The sequence below is a fragment of the Typopeltis vanoorti genome, chromosome 1, assembly GCF_054136105.1.
Source record: "Typopeltis vanoorti isolate ZY-2024b chromosome 1, IOZ_Tvanoo_1.0, whole genome shotgun sequence".
Lineage (NCBI taxonomy): Eukaryota > Metazoa > Arthropoda > Arachnida > Uropygi > Thelyphonidae > Typopeltis > Typopeltis vanoorti.
The window spans coordinates 161,032,977-161,058,218 of record NC_143549.1 but is presented as its reverse complement, the minus strand read 5'-3'; the positions used below and the strand labels follow the sequence as shown (position 1 = coordinate 161,058,218).

The 25,242-nt window shown below is 34.9% G+C and overlaps 1 protein-coding gene across 2 annotated transcripts in view; it reads right to left on the bottom strand.

Moving 5' to 3' along the window:
* The window catches only part of LOC150110586 (DNA (cytosine-5)-methyltransferase PliMCI-like), a 678,915-nt gene that overhangs the window by 626,877 nt on the left and 26,796 nt on the right, over nt 1-25,242 (bottom strand). The window contains exons 3-4 of one of the 2 annotated variants that reach the window (XM_090399829.1): nt 17,384-17,522; nt 5,949-6,021 (exon numbers count right to left, since the gene is read on the bottom strand). In XM_090399829.1, coding sequence (XP_090255955.1) covers nt 5,949-6,021; nt 17,384-17,399 — 89 coding nt within the window. In that variant the 5' untranslated portion in view covers nt 17,400-17,522. The remainder of the gene's footprint in view (nt 1-5,948; nt 6,022-17,383; nt 17,523-25,242) is intronic. The other variant, XM_090399828.1, reaches the window with a different exon arrangement.

Below are 25,242 nucleotides of genomic sequence, written 5' to 3'. Positions count from 1 at the left end.
GATATCTACATCGTATTATATTATCTATAATACGATATCCGTATTATATTATCTATAATATGGATATCTACATCGTTGGATGTTGGATAAATGACTTTACATTTACTGACATTGAACTGACCCATTTTCCCCATGCCCACAATTCCAGCCTATTCAAATCATTCTACCTGCAAGTACTGCATATCAGCAGCATTCCTGATTACCCTACCTATCTTTGCATCATTCAGCAAACAGCTTATGTCACTTGTCAAATCCTTCCTAATATGATTAATGTACAGATTGAATAACAATGGACAAAGCACTGATCCTTGTGGTACACCACTTTTTACCTTAAACCTTGCACACTCAGATCCCTCTGTGTCCCACTTTTTGATATCTGCCAGTTAGTCATCCTATTATCCATGCTAATATTGTATAGCCCAAACCCATTTTCTCCAATTTATGCAACTGTCTACCATGCTGTATTCTGTCAAAAGCCTTAGCAAAATCCAAAATATACTAAATATCTGTACTAAAATTCAGAATTAAAATATAAAAATAAAAAGTGAGTTTAAAGTTAATAAATTAATAATAACAGTTCTGATTTTAAGAGGAACCTGTAGCATAGTAAATTAAATAACAAAGAAACATGTAAAAACCAGTGATATGTTTAATTAGTAAAAGGACAAATATTTCGTACTAAAATTAATAGTACATCTTCAGTGTATGTTACAGTAATAGGAATGGAATACAAGCAAAACATTCGGTGGATCACCTATTAAAATGCAATTGTTACCGCATACTAGGAAATAACAGAAAATAACAAATTTAATCTATTAAGATAAATGGTTTTTTTACATAAGATAAAAGTCTCCCAGATCTTTGAGAGAGAAAGACAGTCATTTCTTATTTAAATTCGGTCGGTGTAAGATAGTTTAACAACTTTCTTTGAATAAGCGTTCATATTTGAATCTGCATCTATGGAAGAGAACAGCTTTATCCCACTGGACACTATGAGCAGAGTCAATACTGTGCTGCGCCAGACCAGACTTCAGAGATTTGTTAACCGACACAGTCAATTCTTTATATGAAGATTACTCTCCAGATATCGCAAGGATATTCGAATATGTCATCCACTCAGGTTATTTCAGTTGGAAAAACAAAATCTACAAACAAATTGAACGTACTGCCATGGGTAGCCCTCTGTCTCCACCTTTGGCAAACTACTATTTGAAACAATTCGAAGATACTATGTTCTCATCCATTCATCCTCAACCATCTCTTTGGTACCGTTACGTCGATGATGTTTTTGCTGTTTGGCCACACACTGAAGATGAACTTTCCACTTTTCTACAACGGATAAATAACCTTTACCCACGCATCCAATTCACTATGGAAAAAGAAAACTGGTATTTTACTATTTTTGGACATCCTCCTTACTAGAACGTCTTCTGGTATCTTATCTACAAGCGTCTTTCGAAAACCCACGTTTACTGGCAGATACATTCACAAAAAGTCTGCGCACCACACATCTCAAAAATTTGGCATTCTTAAATCTCTAATTCATAGAGCACATAAAGTTTGCTCTACCCCAATAATCTTACAACAAGAACTTTCCATCATTAAAAAGTTAATAGAATCAAATTGATTATAACTCCAATCAAATCCAACAGATACTTGACTCTTATGTTCCAATACTACAGTTTCTTCACCAGTCTGCAGAGTTCCTATTCTGTACATTCCAGGAATCTCAGAACCTATAGGTAGAATTCTGAAAAGTATCAATCGATTCCAACATATATACCTATCAACAAAATTTCTTCTTTAGTACCTTCTACAAAGGATAAACTGTCTTCTCTATCTTTGGCTGGCGTTTACCAAATACCTTGCGAATGTGATGTCTCTTATTTTGGACAAACTGGCCGTTCTTTGGGAAAAAAGAATAAAAGAACATCAATATTATATTGATTATAACAAACCTCTGAAGTCTGGTCATGTGCAGCACAGTATTGACTCTACTCATAGTGTCCAGTGGGATAACGCTATTCTCCTCCATAGATGCAGATTCAAATATGAATGCTTATTCAAAGAAAGTTGTAAAACTATCTTACACTGACCGATTTTAAATAGAAATGACTGTCTTTCTCTCTCAAAGATCTGGGAGACTTTTATCTTATGTAAAAAAACAATTTATCTTAATAGATTAAATTTGTTATTTTCTGTTATTTCCTAGCATGCGGTAACAATTGTATTTTAATAGGTGATCCACCAAACGTTTTGCTTGTATTCCATTCCTATTACTGTAACATACACTGAAGATGTACTATTAATTTTAGTATACGAAATATTTGTCCTTTTACTAATTACAGATATCACTGTGGTTTTTACATGTTGCTTTATTATTTAATAATAACAGTGTATTTTGAAAAGAAATTTTTAAACTTTTGTTTCTGTTTGTATGTTATGAGCAAGACATTTTGCAATCATTCTTATCTTTGGCTATTGAAGTTCTTGCTGCTTGGATATGAAATAAATTTCTTTAGTTTAACTGTTAAGTTAAGCTCTAATATCTAACAAACTTAAGTTAGATTTTGTTACCAACATATGACAGTAGTCAGTTAAGGAGAAGGATAATGATAGCAAATGATTCAATGCACAGCCTATGAAGAAAAAATATGCAAGTTTTTGGATGTGTGGAGTAGATGGCGCGGATGTTGGTGATTGGTAGTAGAGGATCGGTGTAGTGGTGGAGACGGCGAGTTGTACAATAGGTGTCCTCCTGCAATGAGTCTTCAGACTCCTTGGAGGTGTCACGAATAATAATAATAATAAATTTGATGGTAGAAAAGATTTGTAATAAGAGGGATAAGGCATAGAGAAAGTATTTATTGGAATGAGACCTAATGCACAGAGAGGCAAGGAAACCAGATCATCTTGAGAGGAATGCTGAGGGTTGTATATATAGGTTCAGCTAAGATGTATACCCGTAATTGTGACAGAAATGTCAATGAGCACAGTTGAGAATCTGCTGAATGAATGGACTACGCAATGGGTTCAGGCATTTTGAGTGGGGGGGGGAGAGAGAAAGTTGTCCAACTGTGTCAAGCATGCTGCAGATTTAAGTATAAGAAAACCAAAAGTAACTTATGTCTACACAAAAATGCCAGGAGCTTGAGAAACAAAGTGGTAGAGTTTGTTGCTTTGATGAACACAATGCACCCTAAAATTGTTAACATCAGTAAAACCTGGGTCTCAGAATCAGATGTTGTTGCCAGAATTGAGTGCAAAAGATATAGTATTTTTTAGGAATAACAGAAGAAACAGGAGAGAAGGGAAGGGTGAATAATTTTTGTGAAAACATTGAATAATTATTACTAATATCAGATTCAATCCAATTAAGACAAACACATGAAAGCAATAATGGCAATATTAGATGCAGCACAAAATCTGAAGCTATCTAATGTGAAATGGAGGCTAACAGAATGAAATATATGGTGGGGTGTTGACTGTGGACCTGGCAGTTCATTTGCTGAGGATGAAGAAATGCATTACCAAATTACCCAGATGAGTGCTAAACAAGTAATCATTATAGGTGACTTAAATTATCCGAATATTAATTGGGTATCAGACAAAACTCATAAGATTGAAAGAGAATTTATTGAGCTGTTGTGTGACAAGCTTCTCAAGCAGCATGTGAAAGAAGCAACTCGTGGACAGAGTGTTAGATTTCATCATAGCATTAGAAGGCATTTCAGTTAAGGATGTAATTATTTTGTCACCAGTTGGTGATAATGACCATGCTGTACTCACATGGGAAGTGGCTAACTATATGGATGTTCCAATTAAGACAGGTTATATGCTGAACTATAAATCTGGAAATTAAGACTAACTTAGGAGAACACTATCTTTGGTTCCATGGCATCAGTTGTTGAATAGGAAGGCTATTATCAGTGCATGGTTAGCAATAAAAACGTGCTTTAATGATGCAGTATTTGAATGTGTTAAAGAACAGAATGGAGTAAAGTGGATGCGCAATTTCATTAAGCAAGAGATCCATGAGAAGATAATGTGGAAAAAATATCAAGAAAATAAGAGTGAGAGGCATTATGAAATATATAAAATGCATGCTAAAAAGTTATGAGTATTGCATGAAAAGCTAAGTTGGAGTATGAAAGGAAATTGGCTACACAGGCTAAAGGCAACCTAAAAGAAGTTTATTATTATGCTGCAAATAAAAGAAACAATGACTATGGAAGAATAACTTTACTAAATTCAGATGGCACCATAGTATCAGAAGCAATGAGGCATTTCAAATGAGTGTATGTATGAGTGAATCTAACAAACTGGTGTACATAACAGTGCAACCATCACATCGGATGAAGAAATAGAAGTGCACGACAAGGGGATTCTACAGCTGTTGCATAAACTGAATAAGAATTCAGCAATGGAGACAGGTGGGAGCTGGTTATTCCAGTTAAAATACTCTGATTTAAGACAATGCTTAAAAAATATGCAAATATCAGGGAGGAATATTTTGAAAAGCAGCTTTAGGGTAATGGCCACTGGAAGATTAGTGAAAAGAGATGACACATCAAAGCTTACTACACAATCCTTTTTCTCTAATCAAAGGTTCTTTATAGTGGTTTTAAAGTGTGTGGGGTTTTTAATGTAAGATTATGTCTTGCCAATATGATTGTTGAGTTCAGATGCCAAATGTTTAGCAAGTTTATAGGTAGGGTAATTCATGGCATCAATGATGGTGGTGTAAGTGTGTGGACCTTAGGTATCCTATGTAGTCTCGGTGTGTGGGGGTGGGTTAAAAAGTTCATTGTAATATTTTCTAACAAATATATGGTTTTATTTTTTATAGACATTGTGGGATCCTTTGCTATTGGAATGTGTGTTGACATATCTGATAGTAATTCTTTTATTTTGTTATCTTAAAAATGCCTTTGATAATGCTAGCTATTTTTATTATTATAACATGACACCTGCAGGGAGTCCAAAGACTCATCGAAGGAGGGCGCCTACTCCATATCTCCGTCTCCACCACTCAATCTATCATCTAAGGCATTTTTAAGATAACAAAATAAAAGAATTACTATCAGATATGTCAACACACATTCCAATAGCAAAGGATCACAAACGAACCACGACTATTTTCATCATCCACACCAATGCCATCTGCTGCTGATCGCCACCATTACTATTTTCACAAATAATCACAAATGTCCATGCCCATGGCGGGATTCGAGTCCGCAGCCTTCTGGCTGGAAAGCAGATATGCTAACCACTCGGTCAACCAGGCTGGCTATTGGTTATTTCATTTCTGTCTCTATGTAGTTTATTCCAGAAATTTCAACATGCATCACTACAACTATGGAAATCTGAATATGGAAGTGCAACGTATTGTGTTTGTAACCCTGCAGAGTGATAGAGAGAAATAGAGAGTGCGCACGCAACAACAAGATGTTTTGTTTTTTTGGTAGGAAGTTGGAAAATTCAGTTTTCTTGATTGTTCCTAAAGCCTCAGCATGCACAAGTTACTCAACAAGTCATGAACATATTTGTGAATGCACACATTTGTCTATGCACAATGACAGATTTATACAATAATGTAACAATGATTCTCTGACTACCACACACTCCAATAATGTGTGCAAACTTAGTTATAGTGTGATAATCATGAACTATTTTCATCAAATGAGAAAAGGCCGCATTCAAAATTAGTTATAAGTACTGAAATACAACAGTAAATGTAACTGCAATTATGCTTTGTATACAGGAAATATGTGTGCTGCAAAACAGTTATGTATTTTGATCAATTATGAAGATATTATTAGAAAATCAGAAATTAGGTAAATATCATGAAATTCATAATTTATCTAGAATTCAGCATATATATATATATATATATATCACTTAGCACATCATAACTTTCATATCTGGTGATTGCATGCATTACTTACACTTTAGAAAACATATCTACAATAGTAAGTTGTCCATCCTTTCTCTCATCCAAAGAACTATCCATTTTTAAACCTGGATAATGTAAAACAATAAAGAAGAAAAAAAAAGTTGAGTTGCAGATAAAATGAAATCAACATGCTTAATTACACAGTTAGAAATGTCAGAAAATCACAATAGTGCTAAGTTCAAAATGATATATTAACTCTCATAAGCATATAGCTTATGTTTTGTAATGCTTCTTTCTCAAAACTTACATATGGAAATATACAGGAAATTTTTAGATTTCTGAACTTTCCAGAAAGAAACATTACTATACAAAAATAAAATGTTTTTTATTTCATTAAATGTTACTAACAGAAGTATGTATACAATTTAAAGCTTTCAAATGGGGCATTGTGTGAAATCAAACTACTTTAATTTAGATTTTTTCCCTCTAATTTCAAATTTTGTACCATTCAACCACTTGCACCATTTTTTTACATCTGATTTATGATGATATTTAAAAGAGGATGTAATAGCCCAGTCTTTCAGAAATTCTTTAAAATTTCAGACACTGGAATCAAGCTATGATCTGAACTACAAACTGTATGCATCCATATTCTCAAGGCCTCTATTAGCCTGCTATGTTGGTTTGAAAAAATACTGCATAGGCAGTTGCACTATATCCTGATCTGTGACTGTGTAAAATGGCTGAATTTGTGCTCATAAATTAATCCTACATGTTTTCACTTTTATAATATCCACACAGATATCCAGAAAGAATATTCTAACGATGAAATTTTTGCTAAGTGAACTTAATGTTGGATAGTAATAAGACTAAAAAAAATTGCTGAATGTGGTAACACAAGATATTAAAAAAATAAATAAAAAAAAAAAAGAAAAAGGGAAAAAAAAAAGAAAAAGTGTGATAACATAGTCTCATGAGCTCTAAAATAAAATTTGATATAATGTAGGAAGTAATTTCTTGTCATGAAAGCATTCCATTTTCTGTTCAATGGAAAGAAGAAAAAAGACAGCTATTTTCATTGACATCAAATATTACATCTGATTCTAATGATAAACTTAGTTGGTAGAACTCTCTCATGGAATCCAAGAATGCAATGAAAGAAGAAAAGATTCTGGTCTGATATTTGTAATCTTTATTTCATGTTTGGCATATAAGATCAAAAATGACATCAAAGTGATTTCAAAAAGAAAATGGTTTTTTTCCACAAAGAATTATTGAGAAAGTTTTTCTGCAGTTCAATCAGATAATTAGAATTTTACTTATAAATGCACAATGACCTAATTTCTTCAAAAGAGAGAAAATAAATTATGCCATTACTAAAAATTGCTTCCATTAGTTTGAATTATTATTCATCATCATCATTCATTCAAAAGCCCTGTGTGGGCCTAGATCCATCTAATTTTTGACTCCCAGAGCTTTAATATCCTGGATCACTCCATCTTGCAATCTCAATTTAGCTTTTGAAATTTTTCATTTCTTCTGACTTAACAACGAAACAACACGTGCTTTTCCAGTCCTGTTTTTCCACATCACACCAAAACATGGTATGAACATAAGGAAGGAGGCCTGTGAGATTCTTATCAATCACCCTAATGCACAATGTATTCCTGCAAACTTTCCCAGCATTTGGATCACTAAGTGGTGCTACACAAGGCTTTAAACAGGAATACTTTAAATTTGATCCCTCCGTACTTCAAAATATTAGTGTAAATTCCAAAGAAACATTAGTAACTCAGTAAATTATTTATTTCATTCTTCAATGGCTTGCAAAGCAGGTTCTGTAGTTGGTACATGAAAAATTAGTCCAACAGCTAACTGATTTGCTGATTTCATATGTATCATTATATACAAATTTCAGTAATGTATAAGCACTTATAGACAGTATACTAATTGAGTTTTGTGATCATCAGTTCATAAACTGGAATACTCTACTGAACAAATCACTCACTCACTCACACACACACTTATTTACTTCAGTGTGCTCACTATGAAATATTCACACACACAAGTACTTGAAAAAATGATTATATAATTCATCATCAACATCATCATACGTATCAAGGATTTAGGCCTAGCATGGCCTGTTTCGGCCTTAAAAGTCATCGTTGAATCGTTTAAGAGGACGCCCTGGTTTTCTTTTTCCTAATGGCTTGTACTTAAAGGCTTGTTTTGGTAATCTTTCTGTTTTCATTCTTTGAACGTGTTCCATCCATTTATGGAACACGTTCAAAGAATTTCAAAGTAATTTTTTCTGTTACTGGTTCTTGGTTTAATTCTTTCATAATATCTTCGTTTCTTTTGTGATCAAATAGGGTATACTTTGCAGTTTTTCTCATAAACTTCATTTCTGCTATTGTTAATTTTTGTTTGTCTTTTTGTTTTATTGTCCAGATTTCGCTTCCATACATTAAGACTGGTAGGACTAATGTATTGTATACTTCTGGCCTGGTTTGTTTTTGAACTAGGTTTGGTTTAAATATAGAATTAATTACACCTGTTATTTTTAAATATTTTGCAATTTTTATGTTTATATCTTTTTCATTTTCATATGTGATCACACATCCTAGGTAGTTAAATGAATTCACCTCTTCTAAGATCTTGTTATCTATTACTATTTTAGTTCTTGCTGCATCTTGTCCTTTAAAGGCCATAGTTTTTGATTTTTCCTTTGATATTATCATACCATAATCTTTGGATATCTCATTTAGATCCAAAATAGCTTTCTATAAGTTATCTTCAGAATTTGTAATTATTATTTGGCCGTCGGTAAAGAGTAGAGTGTTTAAGTTAACTGTAGGAGAAGTTTAATTCCTTGATGTAAATTTTTATTCCATTTTATTATTATTTCATTTAAGTAGATATTAGAAAGAGTTGCTGAGAGGGGACATCCCTGTCGGACCCCTTGGTTTATCTCTCTCGTATATGATAGCTAGTTATTTAATCTTATTTGTATTTGATTATTTTCATATATATACTTGTGACAGCTTTTAGGATATTATTTGGTATTTGTCTTTCTTTTAATATGTTAAATAATATGTTTCTTTCAACTTTGTCAAATGCTTTTTCAAAGTCAATAAATGCCATATGTGTTTCTAAATTAAGTTACAGGGTCACCTCTCAGGGGACTCTGTAACTCCTAGAGAGCGCGTCCCCTGGGTGGTGGATAGGGGAGCTCACTGTGTGTGTGTGCATGCGTGCGCTCGCGCGCGCGCGCGTGTGTGTGTGTGTGTGTGTATGGTGAGGTGGTCCGAATATACTGAATAAGGACTCGTGGACCAACAGGGCCATAAGGGGCAATCATCTTGATTGTAAGGGAAGCGGCACTCCCATGGTGGACCCCTAGCTGGATCTATCCTCTCCTTCTTCTACTTTGAGGAAGATCCACTTACTTTAATCTTTCCTATAAGGCCTTATCAGCAACTCTTCTTATTTTATGACCCTTATGCTATTAGAGTACTCGAGGGCCATGGGATTTTTCATTTCTGGCCTTACAACTATGCCCTCTCTATAAACCTTACTATAATTATTCTATAATCTACTCTTTCCCCTTCAATATACCCTATTCCTCCTATAGGTTTAAATTCAGAAGAAGGATAGCAGCCCTACCACTGAACTATTCCATCGTCAGGCTAGTCCCCTGACATGGAGAACATAATCCTACTTGTTAGCTGACAGAAAAAGATAATCGGATTATATAATTGCAATTCCTTTATCAATGTAATGGATACATCTCAAAAATCTAGTAAATGAGCACCTCTGAGATACAATCTGAAACTCGTTCAAAAAATGTGAGCGTCTTATATGAAATGAACACAGCATAATGCATCTGTATTTCATTAGTCTTCAAACAGGATTCTACCTTCCACTAAATTTAATCTTCAACTTTTTGAAAATCTGCAGTTTAGCATTTGCAGCTTCTATTTTGCCTTAAAGAAACTGTGATAGAAGAAAGAAATCATTGCAATTTCTTCATATCACCACCTTCAATTTGAGGATCTACTCTAAAAATGTTATGATGCTATATCACTGTATTCCCCCCCCCATAACTGGTAATTTTTTGCATTCCAGTTATTAATCTAAATTTTTTCCCTGTTTTAAGTCTGTGGATGATATTTTTATTATAAGATTCTTTTTACATGTACTAGTAGCTTGTTAACTTAACTGTTTAATTGTTTCATGACTTTCTAAACAGTATCATATTGCTGTCTTCTGAGCCATAAAAAGAACGCACTTGTAATGTTCTCTTCATTCCATCTACCTCCACTTACTGTGTGTTCATTCTGATGTGGGGAGATAATCATCATGAAATATGTTTTTCTATGACTGCTTTATTTTGTGTTCCATAATTTATATTTTTAGTCAGTTCATCTTATCTTATATATAGGTTTGCTGATGACAGCCCACCATGAAGTGATGCAAGCTTTAAGATCATTTATAAATAATGTCTTAAAGAGAGCTCCTTACCATTCTCTAGTGAGGTGATGACAATTTAGTGAACTTTAAAGCTACCAAAACACATTTCGGTCTATTCTCATAACAATTGTACTTCACTCCTTCTTGCTTTTTTAACCCCCATAGTCTATATCAGATTTCTTTTATTGGGGCGATTCGCCAAAACACATACATTGTATCTATAGCCGTCAATCAAAACACTTGGTCCTCTTCCATACGAGACACTACTACTTCCCTATACAATTTTGAGCATTATATAAATCACAAATCCACCCAGACTTAGAATAATGTTTTTGCATTTGGCATGGTACCAGAATCTCTATACTATCCAGAAAGGATGGTGGAACACACTCTTTCTACAGTATGTCTTTGTGATGTTACGTTAATGGGCTGCTTCACCGATCACCACATTCCACCACTTTCCTTAAATGTGCAAAAAACATGATTAATTAATGGTTAACACTATACAGTTCAAATTCAACAAACTTATCAAATAACTTCTCATCCTTCTCTTTCATTCTATCTGCCTATTTTCTTTGGAACACTTTTCCATTCTTTTTACCTCAAGGACTACAACTGCTAGTTTAAGAAACATATCAACAGATTCTTTCTTTCTCACTGATCACTTGTCCACACACTCTTAAATGATTTTATCTTGGCCATCTTTTCTGTTTAAATAAAAGATCTTGCAATCTTTCGTGCATGAGAGATACTGTTAATGCAATACTTCACTAAAAGTTAAAAGCATTATTACAGAAAAGTGCAAATTAATAATCAGCAGTGTTCTTGAATTAATCTTCAAATAACTCCTTAGTTAGAATGTTATCAGTACATATCATAATCCAATATATAAAATTTCTTCTTTTGGTTCAGAAATCCATTAGCAGCTTTAAAATACTTTATGCCCTTCCATGAATGGCATTATTATAAAACATACTTCATCATAATTCTAGTCTAAAATGGAATAAACAAAAAAATCCACTTCTCAAAGCTCAGGTGTCCAGTTACAGTTCTATATGAATGCCTTTTCTCTTTCTTTTCCTTTTTTTTACAAAAAAAAAAAAAAAAAGATTGATGCAACCTTTGTTTCATTATGTGCACTTATACTAAAGCAGTAATAACTGTATAATTGAACATATCCAGATGTGAGAAGTTTGCAGTATTGAGACCACATTATAATATATAATGTAAGGAGTTGAATAAAAATATGCAATTAAAACTTCGCAAGTTTTGTACGCCATAAGACTCACATCATCAGTGGTACATAAGTTTTACACAACAAGCGTCTATTAATAATTAATTACACATATTAGATGTTTTTGATAACTTCACAACTGTTAAATATAATTCATAAACAAAAGAATACAAATGGTAAATTGTTACTGTATGTGTGTTGGAACATTGCTAGTTGTTGCTATCATGTTCTGTGGTATCACACATGCTATACTTTGGTCTGACAGTTAATTTTGTTTCATTATGTGCACTTATACTAAAGCAGTAATAACTGGATGGGGACAAGAGTACTTTCCCTCCATTTCTTGGGTATATTTTCCTGTTGACAAACCTTTATTAACAGGTCCCATAGCAGGTCAATTCCCTCTTTTCCCCAGTGCCTTCCATGCCTCCACTGGGATCCTGTCAGGGCCTACCGATTTTCCATTCTTCATCCTCTTTATGGCATCCTTCTCTTCCACTCTACTAATGTTCTGCACCATCCCCTCATAAGATATCCTATCTTCTCTGTGATTCCTTGCATTTTCTTTATTCAAAAGCCCTTCAAAGTATATTCTCCATCTGTTTCTTATATCCACATCCCTCCTTAATACCCTTCCTCCAGAGTCTTTGATCTGCCTCATCGCTTTAATTTCACATGTATGTAAAATTATGCTGAAAGTGATCCAACAAAGGTTTGAGCCATATGTGAATAGAGAAACGACACAAGAAAACAGGCAGACTTTTGGAGAGGTAGAAGAACTAGAGACCAAATAGCAAACATGAGATGGATTATGGAAAGGGCAAGAGAATTTCAGAAGGAAGTATTCATGTGTTTTATTGATTATAAGAAAGCTTATGATTGCATGTATCACAAGACTGTGAATTGTAATGAGATCAATGGGAATACCAGAACATCTAATTCTCTTGATAAGAGATCTGCATGAAAACCAAGAAGCTTCAGTAAAAACAGTCTTTGGAGAAACAGAGTGTGCTCAAGTGGAAAAAGGGGTGCAGCAGGGTTGTATACTGTTGCCCAACCTTTTTAGTATTTATTGTGAATATGTTATGAGAATATCTGATTTAGACAAAGATCCAGCTGGAATTAAGATTGGCGGCAGAAAAATAAATAATTTAAGATATGTAAATGATACAACCCTCATAGCAGAAACCAAGGAAGATCTGCAGTTGATTCTATTGTTTAAGATTGAAAGTAACAAAGCCAGGCTTAATTTAAACCTTCAACAAAACGAATGATGGCTTCTGACAATTTAAATGAATTTATAATAGAGGGATATAAAATAGAAATCGCTGAAAGTTATGATTTACTGGGGTCCAGAATCAGAAATGATTGTAAATGTGAAGATGAAATTAAAACAAAGCTAGTCATGGGAAAAAAAAAGCCATGTTAAACCTGACAAAAGTCATGAAAGATAAGTAAGGTCACAAAAGGTAGAATTGTCAAAGCAATGGTATTTCCAGTAGTTATGCATGCATTTTGGGATTAAAAGATTACCAGCTGTGTACTACATTGATGGAAAGGTACTCCAAGAGATTGATGAGGCTAGGGACTTAGAGGTGTTGGTAGATAGGGAGATGAAGTTCAGAGGACACACTGCTAAGGTGTCCAAGATTGCACATAGGATTACTTGTTTGTTGAGGAACACACTGACATCCAGAGATAAAGAGGTTATTATTCCCCTTTGTAAAGCGTTGATACTTCCACATTTGGATTACTGTGCTCAGGTCTGGTCACCTGGATTCCTTGGAGATGAGGAGGCTGTGGAGAGGGTTCAGAGAAGAGTGACCAAGTTGGTGAGAGATGTAAAAAATGCTCCCTACATTGATAGATTGAGAGCTTGTGGATTGCAGAGATTGGTTGATAGGCGAAGAAGAGGGGATGTGATAGAAACATTTAAATTATCAAAAGGTTTTTATAGGATTGATGCAGGGGAAATGTTTCAGCTGTGTGATAGTGATGGAAGAACAAGAGGTCATCCCTGGAAATTAAAGAAGAGTGTGGTTAACAAAGGTGTCAGAACAAGGTTTTTTGCCTGGAGGGTGGTGAATGAGTGGAATTCATTGCTTGATTTAGTTTTGAGCTCTTCGTCTGTAAATGAATTCAAATGAAAGCAAATTGATTCATTTGAATTATGGGCATAGAGAGAATATTAAGAATCCCATGGACTTCAAGAATGATCAATAAGAAGGTATTAGAGAATATAAAGACAGAATGCTCCTAGGAGGCGATGATCGCTAAACAGAAGTTGATGTACTTTGTGCATGTGCGATCTGATGAATCATTGGAGAAGGCAGTTATGTTCGGGAACATTGAGGAAATGAGAAGAAGAGGAAGACCACAAAAGAGTTGGATGGACACATAAAAAAACTTACCAACTTGAACTTACAATTACTGAAAGAAAGGACAAGAGGCCGAGTGGGATGGAGGGCCTTTGTTCACAGGATCACCAAGAGTCAAAAACAACTGGATTTCACATAATAACAACAACAATAGGTTATTATAGTTCTCAACTGCATTTTCAATATGGTTGATGTTTTCCATGTCCCTGCTTATTTTCATAATTTTTTTTAAAAAAAATTATTTATTTTTTTTAATTGCTGATCTTCAGATGCCAAATTTCTTACAGCAGTTATTCAGTTATAAAAATCCTGAACACTTTTACTAGATATAAATCTAGTTCAGATGCTACTCCTGAAGTATGACATAACAATATAATCCTGAGTATGACATAACATTATGCAAATAAAGTTAAAATCTACTATCCTTTCCTTAATGTTCACATGGTGATCAGAATATATTATGAAAATTATGGAAACAACTACCATGTTAGAGTAAAATTTCGTTTAATATAAAGCAAAATAAACAGTCGCTGTTTCGACCTTCACGTTAAGGTCATCATGTGGAGTATACACACATATACAAAGAAACAAGCTGCACTACAATCTACATGGCATGCTAAAGTTACTGACCAACCACTACAACTATTGGGCTAACCTCTGGTAAAAATATAACCTTCAAATAAACATCAAAGCTAAAGTCCTATTATCAGGGCCGTCGCCAGATTAAATCGCATGGAAAACAATTAAATATCGCCCCTGATGGATTATAAGACAAAAATATAAGAAAATCTCCAATTGCTATTTTGGTTTTTATTACAAGAGAAACATTAATGCGAAATGATTACATAATAATATTAATTAAATGTTTGTTCTAAGGGGATAGCAGGGATTATAAACAGAATAAAACTGTTTATAAGCTATTCTAAATTTAAATTATGAGTTATGTCCACCTTTATCGATATAGTTGCTAGACCAACAATCTTTCTTGGGTCATTGTTGTTCGCAAATAAGTTTTATTAGTTTAAGCTTGGAAAAACTTCTTTCACACACTTGCTACGCTAACAGGAATTGTTAGCAAAGCGACTGTGCCTACTGCAATATGGCTGAATGAGTGCCCTTATTAAGCCGCGCTGTGAGACAGACTACCTCTATGCTACACCATGTCGAAGGTACTGCCTATTATTATTATTGTTATCTGTTAGGTTACAAAATTAAATTAATCTGGAGAGCAACATGTTTACAAAAAGGAAAAAATTAATAAATAATAGATAAAAATAAAAGATTACTTATATAAGTATCTATATAAATTACAACTAACTGGTATGAATAGTGGCTAATAAAAGCTGAAAAATTGCTTAGATCTCCTAAACTCAGGGTTTGCTGGAAACTAAGTGGGCTGCATATGTGCCATCCAAAATCTTGGGATTTTTATGCTACCATTATTGTTAAGATTAGGGTGGTTTATCAAAATTTCACAGGCTTCTTTAAATTTCTGTTCATTCCAGGTTTTTGTATGATCAAGTACTTTTCCAATCAATTTGGCATAGGGTATTAAGAGCGTGATGTGAGTGGCCTGTTACACCAAAATTGTTGAATTTAATGTGTCGTTTGTGCTCTTTTTTATGCGGATAGGAATTATACACCTTATATTGGGGAAGCTGGATATATAATCCCTGTCTGGTAAGAAAAAAAAAGCACAAATGACACATTAAATTTAACAACTTTTGTGAAGTAGGCCTCTCAGATCATGCTCTTAACATCCTACATCAAACTGATTGGAAAAGTGATTGTTCTTTATATCATACAAATACCTGGTATAAATGGAAATTTAAAGGAGTCTGTGAAATTTTGATAAACCACGCTAACTTAACAATAATGGTGGCATAAAAATCCCAAAAAATTTAGATGGCACACATTCAGCCGACTTAGTTTCCAGCAAATCCTGACTTTAGGACTCGAAGCAATTTTTCAGCTTTTATTGGTCACTATCCATACCAGTTGGTTGTAATTTATATAGATACTTATATAAGTAATCTTTTATTTTTATCTATTATTTATTTTTTCCTTTTTGTAAACATGTTGCTCTCCAGCTTAATTTAATTTTGTAACCTAATAGATAACAATAATAATAATAGGACTCTAGCTTTGATGTAGTATGGTTTTATTTTTTATGTTCACCAGAGGTCAGACCAATAGTTGTAATGGTTGGTCAGTAACTTTAGCATGCCATGTAGATTGTAGTACACATTGTTTCTTTGTATATATGTGTATACTCTAGATCAGTGGTCGGCAACCTTTATAATATGAAGGGTGCAATACTATGGGCCACATGATGCTCGTTGGCGCTGTGTTGCCAACTTCTCCTGATTTAAATAATTAAACTTAAAATTACAATTGGTATGAATGGTTTTGAAATATCTTTCTATATAACATTTTTTTAGAAATAGCCACACTTATTGCATAATAAACAAATACATTTGCCATTATGATTGATAAAGCAAGGCACTCGCATCTGATCTGACAGATACATAATTGTTAACATGAATATTTTTTAACGGTTAAAGAATATTCATGTTAACAATTAGCATGTATCTGAATATATGACAATTTTGTTTTGCCAGAGTAATTGATGACCAGTAGTGGTTGTGTTGGAATGCCAGGCTTGATTTATGCTCTCTTCTGTTTTCGACATCTTTTGTGTGTTCAGACATGCGAATCTCTACTGACCTTCCTGTCTGGCCTACATAACAAATGCCACAAGAGCAATGAATCTCATAGATGTCTAGTTTTTTCATGGGGTGGTGTGGAGGTTTGGAGGTTTTGGTGGATGTAGGAATCTTATGTTTTTTTTTTTTTTTTTTTTTTGTAATGGTAAAAAAAGCCACTTTTATGTTGTGCTCGCAGAGCAACATAGACACTTTGTCTGTGACATTCCTGATTCTGGTTTATCTCTATCATTTGTATTCTGGTTTATCAATTATATTTAACAGTTGTGAAGTTATCAAAAACATCTAATATGTGGAATTAATTGTTGATAGGCTTTTGTTGTGCAAAACTTTTACGTACCAGTTCCCCTGATGATGCAAGTCTTACGACGTATGAAACTTTTCGGGTTTTAATAGCTTATTTTTATTAAACTTTTTATTTAAATTATAATGTGGTTTCAATACAGTAGTTCTGTGGGAAAACTTCCCACAGAACTACTTAACTACAAAAACTTACATGTATATCAAGGTATTTCCTGTTTAAAGCTATTTTTAACTTCTTTTCTTTTAAAAATAAGACTTATCGTTCATAATGTTTCAAACTCAGTTTATTACTTTATAAGAAACTATATTGCGACAAGAAAAAAAAAATACAAAAGGGGAATTAATAATTTTATTTGTTATAAAATATAACTACCATTAATTGATAGCATTGTCTCATCCAATTCCCTGGGATTTTGTTCAGCATTTACACTTTCTTCTTTCAGAGTTATATTCTGGTTCAGTTCTCCATTTATTTTGGGTTTTGTCTGGAAATTGTGACATTTTTGCTGTTACTATAAAAATATACAATACAGAAATATATATAATATAAAACTGTTCTATTACATACATATACATGAAACCAAATTTCATATCATCAAGAGTGGCTGATTTTTCATTTAAATTCCAGAGCTGAGCTTTCTGAACTGTGGAAATGGTGGAAAAAGTGTAAAGGAAAGTACTAAGAATATCACCACTAAAGCATGTTAACAATGTGGCTAGATTAGGAGACTGCAAATTATAGTGTTCAGCAGAAAGGCAAAAAAGGTGAAAGAAAATATGACATACATGATAGAGAGTGAATGTCAGTGAAAGGCACAGAATCTTCCTTGGAATTTAAGTAATATAGAGTGGATAAGATGAGAGAAAGAGAGAGATGATTATTTTCTACATCTAAAATTACAACAGCTGTAATTTGTGCTCTGAAGTTGCTAGTCAGAAATACAGCAAGACATCGCTAATTTCTTTTACATCCTATAAAAAACACTTTTTTTAACCAATGGCTACAATTGCTATAATATATATGCCCCTCTATTATTCCTTCTGTAACAATGGGAGGGAGAATGTATTTTGTCTATTTATAGGGATTGATTAGAAGTGTTTTTTACAGGATGCAAAAAAAAGCATCTCTAAAGGATGTGAATAGCTTACAGCAAAACTATCTCCATCCTTGATATTCAAGATCCATCCAAAAAAATAGCTGAAGTTCTTCACAAATATAATCTCCAAACCACATATCTCCAGTTAGTAACCTTGATCTGTTCTCCAAAGAGCCAGCTTCATCTTCTTGTTTGTATACATTCTGGAGTGCTTAAAGTAAGTCAAGTTGTACCTGCAACTTAGTACTTTGGACAAATAGATGATCTGTTAATGCAAATCTTGAATATAAAAACTACATCTGGGATCTTCAATACATCTGTGATACTGCAATTCAGGACAGGCAGACCATGCATTGGATAATAATTTACACTGAATTAAATAGAAGACAACAACTGCACTGCATACAAGTCACATGGATCTGAGAGACTGTTTGAAATAAGCATCAGCTATGAAACACCTTTAACCCAAACAAGGCCATTTGGCCATTAATTTGACAAAGATCTGGGAGACAGTCATTCTAAGATGATCATGTTTAGCATAACTTCTCTGAATTAACTGTGTTTTTACTGGATCCCTAGAGGGGACTGTGAAAGGAAATTAGCTCCTGTTCTGCTACAATTGAAATATTCTACCACATTCTAATTGAGTGCTGAGTATTTCCATTACTGCAATTTGTGCTGTGAAGATGCTAGTCAGAAATACAGCAAGTGAGGTGTAAGAAATGAACAAAGGAAAAAAATTCAAGAGAAAAGGCAAATTGCTTTTGCAGGTGTAGTGAGACAGAAGTATGATAAAAACTGTTTCAGAAATTGTGACAAAAACTAAAAGAAACCAAACCAGAAAAGATAAAGTCAAAAGATAAAGTCCTCTCCTGTAGTAGATTTTAACATGCATATGAAAGGTGTGGATAGAGCTGGTCAATGTTTAAATACTATTTGAACATTGATCATCTGGTAATGAAAACATGGACAAAAAAATTACTTTTAAATTTTTTGCATATACACCACCACAATGCTTTTGTATTGTATAAATAACAGTGAGAGAGAGAGAGAGAATCATAATGGAGCACAAAAACAGAAGATAAAAGTGGTTTTTTTCAGTTCTTGTGTGTGAGTGAGAGAGAAAATCATTAATCATCATATCCTCCTTAAGCAGATCCAACAAAGAATTTCAAGAAACTTGTAACAAAACATTGCCTATCAAGAAGGAGAAAAAAGTTTCCCCCAGGAAGAAATGCTGTGTGTGTGTGCGTGCGCACAAGAAACAACACTAGAAGAGACTCCAGATATTACAGTATTCAGTGGAATGTTGCACTATATAGTATCCCATGTTTTCAATTATTTAAAACAAAGAAATCACAAATAATGGAAAACAGTTTTGTAACGAATAAAGAGCACACTTAAATTTGGTTTATCCTGTCAAGTGTTATCTCCATCCAGGAGGGTGACTATTATAGATAAGATCGATAATGTGCAGTATAGATAAGATAGTAAGGTTCTAATAGCTTCCATCTCACAGTGTTTTGAGAGGCAAAAACCCTCTGCCTCCTGTATGAGACCAGCTAACTTGCCATTTGATTGAAAAACACCTGATAACGGTTCCTCTCATCACAGATGGAATTTGAACCTGGTTCTTTCCAACGAAAGGGCTCATCTATACCAACTGAGCTATGAAAGCTATAAATTTGGTTTAAAAGATATAATGATTTTATTACAATGATCACTCAAATATCTGACTTTCATGTGAACAAACCTTCAATTAAACAACCTTGGAATGGATTAGTGTGTCAACTAAGTTCTGCTACACTATGCAGTAATTACACCTAGAGATATCTATCCCTTCAATTATCTGACCAGCAAATTGCTCTCCTGCTGTGGCTGGTTTGAGGAATTACAATAGTTACAAGATAGGTTTGTTAATTTTTCTTTAAAATGGCTGAGAATTTGAAGAGGCTTGCTTAGGATAAATGTCAGACCATGCAAGTGTTAATATGCAGCTCAAATATGGTTTGGAGATTATATTTATTTAGCACTGTAGCTAAAGCTGATCTCCTGGCATCACTCTTTTCCTTCAACTTCTGCATATATGACTAAGACAAAATACCTTCTGCCATATCAGATATTGAGCTCCATGTGCCTCCTGTGGTTTTTTCAGCAAATAGATAGAAAAATACAAAACAACTCGGACACTAAAAAGTCATCTGGTACTGATGGCATTTCTCCAATTATACTCAAAGCTTGTGCTCCAAATTTAAAACCTGCTTTATCATCTCTACAATCTTCTATACTCAACTGACACTTATCCCAACTCATGGAAGCAAACATTTATCCAACCTATCCTAAATAAGGAAATAAAAGTCTGTAATTGGACACCCAACTGTCCAATTACAGAGTGATATTCCATTTTCTATCAGAAAGTTCAAAATAAAAAAGTTCGAGGTTGGACTGTCAAGTAGTTCAAGCTTAGCTTCCAGCATTTGGATTTTGGAGGGCAGAGTTTTGTGCATAGTATTAAGGTGCTATTTGAAGTTTTTGACTTGTTTACCTAAATTCAGAAACTGTTTTACAGAAGGGAGGCATTGCAAACATAAAAAGGGCTGATTGAGGTTGATAAATAGCATGTGCACCACAACCACCACCAACTCTATTGTTTGTTTCCTCCTATATCCAAAGCATGAATTATCTTGCTAATTTTACATCCTGGAAAGCAGACCTTAATGTTGGGTATAGAAACAATGGCATTTTTATGCTTTATACTAATGCCAGGAGTATTCGGAATAAAGGAGAGGAATTGTTGGCGCCGATAGAATCAGCCTGGTCAAAGATTATTGGGATCGCTGAGACATGGTTGATGGAAGAGGATATAATAACAGGAATAGAAGTAGCTGGGTACAGCATTTTTTGGCGGGATTGGAAGGGAAAGCATAATGGTAGAGCACTGCTTATGATAAGTGACAACTTATGTCCACTAAGAGTGGAGGCTTTGGAAAGCAGTGACACTAGCGATTTTAAAAGCATATGGTGTGAGGTAGAGGTGGGCAAGACAGGATATTTAGTGGGGTGTTGCTACAGACCAAGGAGCACAGAAGGTGTGGCCCAGGAGACGTTTCGACAGTTGAGTTTGGCAAGTGCAAGAAGAATGATTGTTATGGGAGATTTTAACTACAGCAGTATAAATTAGGGAGAGAAAGATGCATGTAGCAATAAGGGAATGGAATTTCTACAATTCTTGAGGGACAAATGTCTTAGGCAACATGTAATAGACAGAAAAAGAGGTTCAAGAGTTTTGAATTTGGTCATAGTATCAGAAGAGTCGATAATAACTGAGATGACATCTCTCTCTCTCTCTCTCCCACCAGCTGGAGAGAGTAATCATATGGTTTTGACTTGGAAGATGAATAGACATGCAGAAGACTCAAAGTTATGTGGAATTATAAGGCATGTGATTATAATAGTTTTAGACATCAACTTGGGTAAGTTTCATGGAGGGAGTAATTGGAAGGATGGGATATCATTAGTGCTTGGAAAATTGTGAAGGAATATTTGTTAGTAGCAGTAGTAAGTTGTATTCCATGAGTGAAGAAAAGTACACAATTTGCAGTAAAGTGGATAACAAACAATATTAAACAGGAACTGCAAACAAAAAAAGAGGCTATGGAAGAGATATAAGGAGACAGGTGAAGAGCAGATGCATGAAGAATATAAGAGACAGGCCAGGAGAGTGACTAATATGGTAAGGAAGGCAAAACTGGAATATGAGAAGAGACTGGCCCAAAGATCCAAAGAAAATCCTAGGGAATTTTTTAGCTATATGGCCAGTAGAAGGAGAAATGACTGGAAGAATGACATTGTGGGATAAAAATGGGAATAGAGTGACTGATGCAGAGGACATAGTGGAATTGTTCAATGAACACTTTATTGGAGTATTTCATCCTGGAGGAGTAAATTTTAATACTAGAGGGATAGAGCAGGTTCAAGGTTTTAGAGGTGCAGGAGAAGAATATGTTCCAAATACTGAGTACTCTGGATGTCAGTAAAGCAGTGGGACTGGATGGTATTTCACCACGAGTTTTGAGAGAATGTGCTAAAGAACTGACAGTTCCTTTCACCTGACTTTTCAATGAAAGTCTGGCTATGGGAAAGGTGCCCAGGGAATGGAAGGAAGGTAAGATAGTGCCATTGCATAAGGGCAGTAACAGACTGGAAGTGTCTAATTATAGGCCAGTTTATGTGTCATCAGTAGTTGTTAAGATCTTGAAGAAATTAGTGAGAGACTGTATACAGCATCAGGCAGATGAGGATAATATTATCTGTGAGCGTCAACATGGATTTGTGAAGGGGCACTCTTGTTTTAGCAATATACTAGCCTTTTATAATAAAAGTTACAAGAGTAGTAGATGAGGGAATGGCATATACTGCCATTTTCTTAGACTTAGCGAAAGCATTTAACAGAGTACCATATGATAAGCTGATATTTAATTTGCAGCACATGGGTTGGATGTCAGGTTGGTCAACTGGATTCAGGATTGATTGTCTGATAGGTATCAGAGAGTTGTGTATAGTGGGACAGTTTCAAGGAGGCAGAGGGTTATAAGTGGGTTCCCACAGGGCTCAGTACTGGGACCTACATTGTTTAACCTTTATATCAATGACATTGTTGATAAAATTAGTTAATATTGCATAGTTTTGTTTGCCTTGCGTATTTTAGTGCGTCTGTTTGTGTGTTTTTGGTGTGTATAACTTATTATTTGATAAAACACGTTGCAATAATTATGGCACCTGTACGAAGGAAAATGGCGGCCAGTAATGATGGTTCGCCATCGTTATCAAAGAACAGTAGTATAAAAGAAATGAGTCAGTGTACTAGCTGTGAAATGTACGCTTTACGGAGAGCAGTCGGAGTGTGGATAGATGATGATAAAGGATTGAATGTGTGTAGAAAATGTAGGGAGAATGAGGAATTGAAGTGTATTTCAGATCGTGAGTGTGATATTTTTGTCAACCTTCAGAATGAAGAAAATAGCGATATGACAAGAAACGGCAAGGTTGTACATGAGAACTATGAGAGTGTGAATGTAGAAAGTGTGAATGATAGTATTAATGGTTTCTCAGAGAATAAAAAAGATGACATAGATGCATTGAATGAAATCGCATTGTTGAATGGTGCGATAGAAAGGGCAAAACAGCAGCTAGAGTGCATGAACAAAAGTCGACTGAATGAACCAACCAATAATAAAAGGTGTGACAGGAAAAATAGGCGTATGAATGTGAACATGAACAAAATGAAGGATAGACCTCGTACCCATCAGGATTGATGGGTACGAGGTGTGTTAGTAGAAGATTTGACAAAATCGTACCAACCTGGTGCGACCATACAGGATGTAACCGAGTCTATTAGAGAGCAAAAGGAAAGGGTGAAAGAAACGATTGTTGTGGCAGGTACGAATGATTTGAAAGAAGATAAAATGGAAACGATAGAAGACCTGAATGAATTGTTTGAGGTAGCAAAAGAAAAGAGTGAGAGAGTTAGAATGATTAGTCTTTTGCCACGGTATGACAGTGAAATGTTTAAAATGAGGGCCATAATTGCGAATGACTTTATGCGTGGGTTATGTATGACGAGTGGTGTGGAATTTGTGGACGTGTGGAGTGAGTTTGATGGGCGAAAGGATCTATATAAGATGGATGGCTTGCATTTGAATGGTTATGGTGTAAGAAGACTTGAGAAAGTGTTGCTGAATGAAGTGGATGTGCAAATTCAGGGAAACTAGATTCGTTAAGGGGGGGGGGGAGTAGATATACAGTCCTTAGGGAGGCAGTTGAATGTAAGAATGAATATAATATGCTAGAGCAAATAAGGACAACAAACCAGAGTGGGATAGTTAATATAAGGCATCAAGGTAGGGTTGGGGAGTTTTTGGCCATGGTTTTTGGGAAGAGTTGGGAAGAGTTTTTGGCCATGGTTGGCACTTCCAGACCACAGGTTATTGGTATTAGTGAAACATGGCTGACTGTAGATGATATAGCTAGTGGGATTGAATGTGATGGGTATAGTGTGTTCAGGAATGACAGAGAGAATAAAATGGGAGGAGGAGTATTGTTGATGATAGCTGATGAGCTACAGCCAAGGAGAATAGAAGTTGAATTGCAGGATAGAGAAAAGAGCACATTTGAGGCCATTTGGTGTGAGATTGTGGCTAGCAGAACTAAATATACAATTGGGTGCTGCTATAGACCAGGTGATGGAAAAGATGGTGGTGGTGACAGTATGCACAAGCAAATAGAAGAAATGAGTGGAAGGAGGGTGATTATTATGGGAGATTTCAACTATGGTCGCATTGATTGGAGTGAGGAGAGGACACACGGGAGGAAGAAATTGGATTTTATGCGGTTATTAAGAGATAACTATCTGCGATAGCATGTAATGGAAAATACTAGGGATCAGAGAGTGCTTGACCTAGTAATTACATCTGAGGATTTGGCTGTAACAAATATGACCACATTGCAACCAATCGGTGAGAGTGATCATAGGGTCTTGACTTGGGAGGTGGCTAAAGGTGTAGAATTTTCAATTAAGACAGGGTACATGTGGAATTATCGGGCTGGAAAGTATGACAAGCTTAGGAGTTTGATTGGCTCAGTGCCATGGCATGTACAACTGCAAGGACTAGAAGTTAATAGTGCATGGGAGGTGGTTAAGAAGTGCTTGCATGAAGCAATGGCTGACTGTATACCTAGAGTCCGAATAATAAATCAAGTAGGGGTTAAATGGATGAATAACACCATTAAGCTTGAGCTGCAAAAAAAGAAACAACTATGGAGGGAATTTAAGGAGAAAGGTGACCGGCAGGCACATGAACGGTATAAAGCGCAGGCCAGAAGGGTGACGAGTGTGGTAAGAAAAGCAAAAAAGGATTACGAAAGAACATTGGCCATGCGGGCTAAAGAGAATCCTAAACAGTTTTTTAGATATGTAGCAAGTAAAAGGAAAAATGTACATGGCAGAATGATTTTAAAGAATGCTGATGGTAGGGAGGTAACTGAATCAGTTGAGATAGCTGAGTTACTGAGTGAGCACTTTGCAAGAATATATCATCCAGGTGGTGACATTGCAGAAACGAACAAACCAGTAGAT